The sequence below is a fragment of the Arachis stenosperma genome, chromosome 3 (genome assembly GCF_014773155.1).
Source record: "Arachis stenosperma cultivar V10309 chromosome 3, arast.V10309.gnm1.PFL2, whole genome shotgun sequence".
In the NCBI taxonomy this organism is placed as follows: Eukaryota; Viridiplantae; Streptophyta; class Magnoliopsida; order Fabales; family Fabaceae; genus Arachis; species Arachis stenosperma.
The window spans coordinates 150,075,066-150,085,851 of record NC_080379.1 but is presented as its reverse complement, the minus strand read 5'-3'; the positions used below and the strand labels follow the sequence as shown (position 1 = coordinate 150,085,851).

Sequence of the window (10,786 nt, the reverse complement as noted above, 5' to 3'; positions counted from 1 at the left end):
ATCTGTAATGATAAATTTTAAATTCTAAATCTTAAATTGTGATAATATCATAAATTCTTTTTTAATTCAAATTTCTCGTTCGTTTTTACTTATTGTCTTTTGGTCATTGTTACGATGGATAACCGGAGATTAATAGGCTGGACTGATAAGGTTGGCCCAAACGTCTGGAAGAGAGGATCTCCGACTAGGTTTGCGTCTGGGAGCTATCGTCTGACTTGTGTGTGTGAACGAATGGAGGGTGGTACCTGCAAGGATACTCCGATGCCTAAGTTAGCAAAGAGTTTTGGCAGGTTTAGAGAGTATTGGAACTTAGAGATACATGAGGGGTGTCAGTGTATTTATAGTGGTGAACCAATAACCACTGTTAGAGTAGTTCCACATTTTTATATGGATAACCGTCCCTTTATCTTAGGGAAGTTGAGATATGACCCCTGGAAGTGAGTTGAGAGATTTTAGGGGCAGTTACTTATTTGAATAAGGATTATCTGCCAGCTAATCTTCGATTCCGACTTCCTTAGGACAAGTCTGTGTTGGGTCCGACTTCTTGTGAGGAGGTCGGTGTCGAGTGAAGGCCTAATATTTGGATTGGGTCTTTTATTTAGACTTGGGCCTTAGTGTAATGTGTCTCCCTCTCTTCTTCACTATTACGAAAAATTTTAATAATAAAAATAAAAATATTAAAAAGAAATTTAGAAATTACAATTTATATATATTTTATTTTTTCACTTAAACAAAAATATTTTTAACATAATAAATAATTTTATATTATTGTACTTAAACATAATTGATAGATAAAAAAATAATTTTACATGAGATAACTAAATATAAAATTGCCTTATTTTTTTATAAAATATTTTAAAAAAAGATTTAACTAACTTGTGCCTTAAAGACATATTTTAAAAATATAATAATAAATTTTTTTTAATACTTTTGATGTATTTATTGCATTGAAAACATAAAAAAAAATTAATTTTTATAATAATTTTTATAAAATATTTTCTTTTATAGTATGCTTAATAGGGCACAAGTTAGTAAAATTTTGAGTGAATACCCCACCCGACCCCTGACAATCATCTCGAAAGGACAACGAGGCCCCCAAGAAAAAAAAACACCCAACCCGATCCCTGATATTTTTTTGGGACTGATTAGCCCATGTGCCCAAAAAAACAATATTAATTTTTTTTTGCATAGGGGCCTCGTTGTCCTTGCGAGATAATTGTCAGAGAACGGTTTGAGTTTTTTTTGTCAAGGGCCTCGTTGTCTTTTTTGGCACAGGGGTCTCGTTGTCCTTGCGAAATAATTGTCAGGGGCCGATTTGAATTTTTTTTTGTCAAGGGCCTCGTTGTCTTTCGAGGTAATTGTCAGGGGCTATTTTGGATTTTTCTCTAAATTTTTTTAAAAGATATCATTTGAAAAAAAAAAATATTTTATAAAAATTCATCCAAACAAGTCTTTTGTTTACTTTGACAAAACATTTTTAACCAAACATTTAATGTCCTATTCTAACATTACTGAATTAAAAATAAAATGACCTTTTTTCCATACACAATTTAACAAAAACACTTGTTTTTTAAATTAAGAAATTAATACACTCACTAATTTTAATTACCACAACTTTTATAAGAGCACATGTAATTTTTTTTTCATTTCCTTCTCATTCTTATTACTGTCGCTTTTCCATTTTCTCTTTTTATGCATTGTCTATATTATATTTTATCTGATGCATGACAACAAAAAGGAAAAAAAATAATAACACCAACATATCCATTCCTTGATAGGCCTAATTTTAATCTTTAACTGTCTCCAACTTCATTTTAATATAAACAAGATACTGAACTTATTGAACCAATAACATGTGGTCAGTACAGTAAACCCCAACTCACGATAGCAACCAAAAATTCCCCTGTTCAACAAAAAAGTCCAAACCCAAATAATTAATCAACATTAGCTGCTGATTACGCTGAAGTAATTACGCCCTCCCAGAATAATACCTTCCTGCCAATACTGTAGTGCCTCAGGTTGTGTCTATGCGTGCAATACAATCAACACACGCGTCCTACTTCCCTTTATGCCAAGTCACTTTAAATACGTGCTGAAAGAATCTTACTTCAGCACGGTAGCATCCGCCCTAAATTGAACGAGTGTTGATGCTGTTTTGGGCAGGAGGATTCTGTCTTAGTTAATTTTGATGTTGTACTTTTTAAAAATTATTTTAGACCTCTTGGTTCTTGTTAACAAAGCATCTGTTTGTTAAATTAATTTTCAACTTTAAGGACTTCTATATTAATGTTTACATTTCTTTTTATTTATTCTAAGGAAACAAAACCAATCTTTTTAAATACAATATCAAACTTATTTCAAAAATTATTTTTAATAGACAAAAATATCATGATGTTCATAAAGATTTAATATTTACAAATTTTTAGTATATATTTTTATCTATCAAAAATAAATTGAGATGTATTTTAATACGGTTCCCCTACGTTACCAACAGCATATCTGCCAACATCTGCCAACTCTTATTTATAATTGTGTTTTATGGAAGTGTGTTCGTGGATGTGTCTAATAAAAATGTCTTTTTTATAACTGTGTTTAATAGAAGTGTCTTTATAGATATATTTTCTAGATGTGTCTCTTTATATATGTATTTAAAATATATTAATTATTAGACACATCTACCAACACACTTCCAAGAAACACAAATATAAATAAGAGTTGGCAGAAGTTGGCGGATAATATGTTGGTACCCTATACTTTAATATTAAAAATATTATTTGCATACTAAAATTAGTCATAAAAATCAATCACCATATTTTAATATATATTTTATATTTTAATATGTATTCTACTCTGATAACTAATATTAGTGATTGATTTTAATATACACCTAACATAATATTTTAATAGAAATACTAGAAGATTTAGAATTTATTATTTTTTATCATTATTTTTAGTCATTCCAATTCTTTTAGTTTAGTAATCCAACAACATACTTTAATCCACATTTTTAAACATTGATGACTAATTAATAACAAAAAATAATAAATTCTAATGATCCTATAACATTCTTCTTATTTTAATATTTACAAATCTTGGTGCACAAGACCAAAAAAAAAAAAAAAAAAATCTTGGTGCATATTTTTGTCCACCCTAAATCCTTTCTCGTCCACTTTTACTAATTCACTCTTTTCTTGATACTATAATGTGTGGATTCAGTGCGGTCCACTTTGTGTTGGTTTGAAATCGTAAAAACTAGACAAGAAAGCAATTTTCAGACATGAAAACAAGCCCATTGTGTAAAATCTAAGAAATATTTTGATACACGATGCTGACTTCTTGATGATAAACTCTACCAATCACTCGGATTGAATAAACTATTTGAATCGGCAACTGAAACCTAAATATATGGATCACATGTATTTGTATCTTTGTTAAACAAAATTTATGTACTCAGTGTTACAAGCAAAGCTTCTCAGTTCTCACAGTCAAACTCTGTTGGAGGCTGCATCGTGTGCATCATACATTATGGTTATTACAAATTTACAATAAGCCCTACACTAATATCTATAAATTTTACTGTACGAATATATATATGAAAGAACCTCAGTGACACACTGTCATTGAGAATATATTATTGAAGGGGATGGAAGTGGGAGTGTCATATTAATGGAAGTGGGAGTCACCAAAAAAATATTAATGGAAGTGGGAGTGTCATATTAATGACAAAAATGTGGCTAGCCGATTAGCTAACAAAGAGTCCCAATCCTTCAAGCGAAGTAATCAATTGACAGAAGAAGCGTCGAGCATAATTGTTTGAAGATGTTGGTTATTGCTCAGACCTCCTAATCCATCCATTTAATGCTCTAATTCCCAACTACTAAGCCCCCGGTTGTGGGTTTTAGGAGTAAAATGTGAATAATGTTACCTGCATGCAGTGGCGTTGTTAATATGTGTACTACCAGGTATATAACACAATGGGAAAAAATATAAAGAAAAAGGAGAGCAATAGGATGTTGCCTAATAACCTGACCACCTAATTGACATTCATGCTTATTGTTTTAACAGGACATGTTAAATCTTGAACAAAGTTTTGAAAAAATAAAGCAACACTCACCTGGGAGTTGTTTAAGCAGTCCCTGTAATCAACCGTTCCCGTTCATCTAACTTCTTAATCTTCACAATGCCAAAGAGAACTTGGAAAGCAAAGATTGCACAAAAGCCATATGCCATCATGGCAGGCACCTAAAAAAATAATGTGAAAGGAATTATCAAGTCAACTTGATAATTGCCGTAGAAACATGTGGGAATGAAAAACTTACCCTAATTGCATTGAGATACAGAATTGTTGCAAGATTTACTAGGCTCCCAGCAGCTACCGCCTGTTATACACACAAAGGTAACAAGAAGCATGATTCCCCACTTAATACTTGTGTCAAATTAAAAAATCACACCCATAGTATATGCTGAACTCCAAAAAGAAATGACAAATATATGAACGATTTTTACAGGTTAGCAAACAGAATCCAAGTAAACTTATAATTCAACAAAGACATGGGTCAGCTTCTCTTACATTGCCTATTGTCTTCTGTACAGCGGCCACACGTTGGAATGCCCTCTCAGATTCTAAAGCTCGAACTCGAAGCTTTAGATCACCTTGCTCCTGTGGAAAAATTGAAGTGCATTTAAGCTATGATCTCTGTACCAAAAAATCCAGAACAAACAAAAATTGCAAATCCAGTACAAAAATCATATCAACAAGAATCCAGTAGAGACCAATTTTTGGATAATTTCAGCGAGTCTTTCAACCCTGTCAGCCTGTCTAAATAAGTTGTAAAATGCTTGAGATTGTCTTCCCCATCTCTTTCTGAAATCCTGTACATAAGAAGAATATGAGAAAAGAAATCATAATAGACTAAATTCAAACACACTGGAGAGCAGGTTTATGATGACTACCTTTAGGACAACTTCAACTCCTGCCTCACGGAATCTTAGCAACTCCATGGCATAACTACAAGAGCAGGAAGGCTAGTCAGGTAAGGTACTTGGGTATTCAAAACATGTAACTTAAAACTTTTAAATTTTAAAAGGAAAAAACAATTTATATGAAGTTGATGATAATACTCACGGTTTGGCAATCTCGGTAATATCAAAACGTGGGTCAAGGCCCTTTCCAATACCATCCAAAACTGTAGAAACAATGATGACTTGTTACCTCGCAATCACAAGCGACGGACATGCAAAGCAAAACAGTTATTAGAATTTACCTGAGAAGGCTCTAACAACAAATGTGAATGTAGCAGGAAAGCGGAAGGGCTGGTCTGCTGCAATGGATAATAAATCTTCACCTGTTCAAAGTTTGACAGCTATGAGTAAATGATAAATCCATGGGTTGCATAATGTTACTGAACTGCAGAAGTATACATTTTGATAACATGGAAATTGGAATGAGTGGGAATGCAATGATGACTTGATTAAACATTTATATTTAGTTTGTTATGATTGAATAAAGAAAATACACAATAATTTATGAATTTTTTATCAAATAGGCTTTTCCTCAGCCCACTTTGAGCCAGTCATGTGTTATAGGCCCAGCATAAGTAATTATGCCACCTTTTTTAGCCTTACAAATAATGACCAGCTAGTACTTTTTAGCCAATAGCTCAAACCCAGACCATGTATACATACATCAATAGAATTATAGAAATCACCTACTTCTCATCTTTAACGCATAACCAGCTTCTCAAAAATAATTGTTGCATGTGTGCATCCACACCTAAAGAGTAATAAAATTAGATCAGATGATTTACCAATGGCAGCCAGACGCTCTTTCTTCTTCATTACTTTTTCCTCCTTGCTTAACGGCTTTTTGAATCCAAGTTCAGCTGTTGCCATCTCTCTCTCTCTCCTTTGTGCAGCTAGACGCTCTTCAAAACTGTAGAAAATTAAAATTGAAGAATGCAAGGTCAAATTTGCAATAGATTGCAAACAAGTTCATCACTAAAACTAGTTATTCTACCTAAATATTATATGTAGTAAAAAAAGATATAAGGCTAAAAAACTTAACTAGTAAAAAACATACAGCTAAACATTAGTATACTTCCTTTCCTTTTGGTGGAGAAAAGAAAAGTGGGATCCAAGGGTTGCATCATTTCTACTTCTAGGCCAGTGCATGCCAAGAGCCCCAATGACATCTCAGTGTATTAATTACAGATGGTCTACAACCAAGGACCAAAAGAGAATCAAACCCGATTCCTTTGATCCTACCAGTTGAGCCAACCCTTATTTGCAAGAAACATGGATCAATGTGCAAGAAATGTCTTTCCAAAGATCAAAAGATCAGATTACATATTTAGGCACTATAAAAAGGTTTTAAGTGGTATGAGTCAGGACACTTCTACTTTTGATGTATTGCTACTAAATATATCCAATAAACTACCTATTGAGGAAGAACTGTGCTGTTCTTCTCACAGCAGTCATATCTCCAGTTGGGACAAGGACACCCATTTGAATCATTGCTTGAAGGACCTACATAATGCACAATCACTCAGTAAGTAACTTGAGAAATGTTATGGGAGACCACCACAGAAATGTTACTTTACCTTGTCTGGATCCTTCTCATAAACCCCGTAGAAAGCTTCCAGTAATCCTTCCCGGATATTTGGACTGATACTGTATATGTTCAACAGAAAACATAATTGCAAAGCCAATCATCTCACCAAGCTTAAAATGTTTGACTTGTAAGTTGTAAAACCACATCACAATTTAAATCAACAGAAAAGACACTAACATACCTTCCCATCATTCCAAAATCATAGAAGATCAACCTTCCGCCATTAACATCATCCACTGCAATATTTCCAGGATGCTGCATGGCCAAGTTAAATATTAGTAACACACGAGAAGAAGTATCAAATCTAACTTCCTCATTTAACACATAGTTTATTCCACAGTTAAAGAGAAGAACATGGCAAGTTAGTGAGTTTTAGTGAGTCGCTGGTATAGTTTTGGATGCTTGGCAGTACATATTCATCATCACAAGAACAAGAATACTTTTCCGCCCATGGCATCAAACCCTAGGGAGGCTGAAGTCTTGTACTCTCAGGTGAGAGAATCTTTAGTATTGCAGTATAAGAGCATGTTATTTTCCTTTTGTATTGAAGAGCATGTTCAAATATATAGTAATCATGACATGTTGGCTTCATCACAAAACTTACCACTAGATAATCCAAAAACCAAAAATGATTTTTGTGTGTGTGTGTGTGTGTGTGAGAGAGAGAGAGAGAGAGACAGAAAGACAGAGATTAGCAACTCGGAATACAAAACTTACAGGGTCAGCATGGAAGAAACCATGAGATAGAATCTGCTCCAAGTAAGACTCAACAGCATATCGCCCTAACCTGTATAAGATAAGTGATCCTTATATTTTAATTAGAATTCTAGATGCCATCATAGGTTGTTGAGAAAAATAGAAAGTAAAAAGATAACAATTCTATTAACCTTTTTCGGTCAACACCCAGCTGATCTAATGCTTGTATTTTGTTTATTTTAATCCCTGGAACATACTCCATTGTAAGCATCTGTGTTGAAAAAAAAAAGAGTAAAAATAGATAGATAAATAAAGTATCAAAAGTAAAATGTAAGTTATGCAATTGATATATTTCTATGTAAAATCAAGGTTAAACCTGTGGTGTGGTATAATCCCAAATGATTGTAGGGACTTTCACATAATCCATGTTCTTAAAGTTATTTGCAAACAGTTCTGCATTAGCAGCTTCCTTCGTGTAATCAATCTCCTGAAAATTGTTAATTCATGTTGCATTAACAGCATCAAGACACATGCAATCATACTGAAGCTAATCAGTCTCTTTATCACAGTGTTCTTATGCAATATTATCGACTAAATTCACTGCAAAAGAATTAAAAAATAGCATGTAGATTCTTCAGTTGATCTCAATTAACTTATTCATGAAGCAACTTTCCAGGATTTAATCATATTATCACCTGATATAAAACGGATGCACACTCGTCATAAATAGCAACCCAGTCCCTCTTTGCACCATCTGATTTAGGATCAACTTTTTGAAGATACTCAGCTATAACCTATAGTGTAAAAAGAGCCTGTGTATCAGTGATTTAAACAGTGTGGCAAAAACCACCATATTCTATAAGTCCTATTATTAAAAAGTTCATCATGCTAGAAAAAGCAAAATAATTTAGGTTTTTTTCAAAAATATAAATAAAAATGAGAGTAAAATGATGGACTAGGTGGTTTACTTATGTTAGGAGATATATTAAGGAGAAAGTAAAGAGGTCTTCAGAAGTTATATAAGATTTGAACAGCAACGACGGTGTAACTTCTGTATGAAATTATTACAGTACTGACCCTCAGATTTTTAAGATCAATATCAAAAAGATCCTTGAGACCAGGCCTTTGCACTTTAACAACAACCTCCTGTCCCTTTAACCTTGCACGATGAACCTGACCTGAATTGGGAGAAAAATAACCTATTTAATTTCTTCTGACTTCTAAGCAAATATTGTCTATGAAATGCAACCTAAGTGCAAGTAATTCCATGCAAAGTTAAAACATTGATTACCAAGACTTGCAGCAGCTATCGGTTCATAGTCAAACTGATCAAAGATGCTCTTTATAGGAGCTCCAAGCTCCTCTTCAACAATAGCTATTGCAGTCTCTGAGGGGAATGGAGGAACTTGATCCTGAATTTAAAAAAAAAAGGAGAAGGGGGGGGGGGGGGGGGGGGGCAATGAAGGAAACTTAGGAACCGAAGAAATACTTCTTTAGTAGTTTTTTTGCTGTCTATGAAGCTATTCACACCATTAATAACAAACTAGATAAGAAAGGCAATACGACCAAGAAAATTCAAAATATCTCTATGAAAGGCATAATATGACAAAAGCTGTTCAAAACTATTAGACCTGAAGTTCTGACAACTGGTCAACATATTCTTGGGGAAGAATATCCACCCTCGTGGAGAATTGCTGGCCGATTTTGATGAATGTAGGACCTAATCTCAGAATGCTTTCCTTAAGCCACTTGGCAAGGTCTTTCCGCCTTAAGGTTTTCTTTTCCTCAGTCATTCCACCTGCAATTCATGTTCTTGAATCAAATAAATAAAGGTCGTGTGGCATCTTTCGAATTCTTCAAAATTTAATAAAAAGTACTAGATAGTTCATATATCAATAAGTTCATTTCTGGTTGATAGGAATAGGATCAGGTTCGAAGAACGGACAAAATTGACAAAAACAATACATTCATAACCAAAATGAGCAACACTTCCTTCTTAAGTGATTCCCATTTGTTTCCACTTTCCACAGCTCATAGTCAACTTCCGTAATAAACATACATTAACATCCCTTGTAGATGGTTTATGATTGCAATATTCAATTACTCAAATGCTTAGTTGATAATACCAGAAATCCAACCAGTAAGGAAGAATGCTTAATTATGTACCTAATTTTAAATTACACGGATAAATGTAGCCACCGTTGCTGAGGGAGAAAAAAAATACATCTTCCCACGATTAACACATTGAAAAGGTTGCTTCAAGCTCAATAAGACTAACACCCCGTGTTTCCAATGGCTTAGAACAACTAGTGCATAATCTACATTCAAATTTAAAAGCTGAGAAGACCAACCTTTATAAGTGAATTTCTGATTATTGAGCCAAGCCTTGAAGATGAAGGTGAAAACAAACCCCCAAATTTCCAACGTTCTCTGTATTGTTGAGTAAGTCTTGAACCTGCTCCAACGACCTCCAGGCGCAACTGCTACCTGCCATAAAAATTCACATGTTCATCTCACGTGTGCAAAAACACTTCAACATTCTCTTTTCTAGTTTTCTATATATAAGAAGAAACCAATGAACACAGTACAAATATAATCGTACCTCAACCGGTTCATTCCCGGTTTGTTTGAACCAAGCATCTTCCTTGCCAATCTCCTCCAACCTCTTCTTCCTCCCATCCTCCTTCCGCTTCGATTCCATTTCACCGGAATCTTCCAACACCACTGTCACCTCCGCTTCCGCCGCCACAGCACCATTGCCATTCACATACTTGACCAACCTTTCACTGGCAGCTCCATTCCCATTCTCCACCACGCCGACGCCGCCATTCATGTAGTACCCATTGCTACTACCGTAGTCGCTACCAACGCTTGAAGCAGCTCCATTCCCACTCCACTTCGCATCACTGGCCTCTCTTCCCGCCAAAGCACCTTCTTCGATGACAGCGCGAATTCGCATGCGAAGAGCAATATTATATCGTGAGGTCCTCGAAACGGAAGAGCAAGAAGAGAATCTAGAGAGAGTAACTCGACGCTTGGGAGTAATTTGCGGTGCAAGAAACTTGAGCTCAGGTAGGGGCAAAGTAGAGAGAGCCATGGATCGGTGAGTGAATGAAGGTAGAATTTGAACAAAGAAAGAAAGAGTAAGGATCAAGGGTGAACCCTAGCTTTCATGGAGCATGAGAAGTTTGCTGTGACAGAAGAATGAAGTTGGAAGAGTGGCAGAAGCAGAAGACAAACAAAACAGTGGAAGAAGGAAGTGTTTAGGAGATGAATGGAAGGAGAGGATAGAAAGAGGACACGTGGCAAGGAGAAGATGAGCCGTGAAGAATTCGGGAGAATTTCATTGGTGAGGGTATTTCGCGGGTTCGTCTCAGCCACAAAATCACATTTTGTTCTTCTCTGCCCCTCTTTCATTGTGCATAGGGTGGTAACAATTAGAGTAGGACAGGTAAGTTTGAGTAAAATTTTAAATTCTAT

At 34.8% G+C, this 10,786-nt stretch overlaps 1 protein-coding gene across 1 annotated transcript; it reads right to left on the bottom strand.

Moving 5' to 3' along the window:
• Positions 1–3,365: 3,365 nt before the first annotated feature.
• LOC130969458 (protein ACTIVITY OF BC1 COMPLEX KINASE 8, chloroplastic) lies at positions 3,366–10,563 on the bottom strand. Its single transcript, XM_057895189.1, has 21 exons — positions 9,909–10,563; positions 9,658–9,793; positions 8,938–9,104; positions 8,598–8,718; positions 8,384–8,484; positions 8,002–8,100; positions 7,683–7,793; positions 7,498–7,577; positions 7,328–7,397; positions 6,792–6,865; positions 6,600–6,669; positions 6,437–6,525; positions 5,808–5,932; positions 5,265–5,345; positions 5,126–5,186; positions 4,954–5,008; positions 4,774–4,872; positions 4,571–4,660; positions 4,320–4,379; positions 4,115–4,242; positions 3,366–3,925 (listed from the first exon to the last, which is right to left on the bottom strand). The coding sequence occupies exons 1-20, from the start codon at positions 10,401–10,403 to the stop codon at positions 4,126–4,128; spliced, it is 2,301 nt and encodes a 766-aa protein (XP_057751172.1). The 5' UTR covers positions 10,404–10,563; the 3' UTR covers positions 3,366–3,925; positions 4,115–4,125.
• Between the last annotated feature and the right edge of the window lie 223 nt (positions 10,564–10,786).

Bases quoted from the DNA above. Each gene is read 5' to 3' on its own strand.
- LOC130969458 (XM_057895189.1), bottom strand. From the start codon at position 10,403: ATGGCTCTCTCTACTTTGCCCCTACCTGAGCTCAAGTTTCTTGCACCG. The intron at 8,485-8,597 runs GTAATCAATGTT...CTCCCAATTCAG, and splicing joins GATAGCTGCTGCAAGTCTTG to GTCAGGTTCATCGTGCAAGG. The intron at 7,398-7,497 runs GTTAATAGAATT...TATCTTATACAG, and splicing joins CTGGGTGTTGACCGAAAAAG to GTTAGGGCGATATGCTGTTG.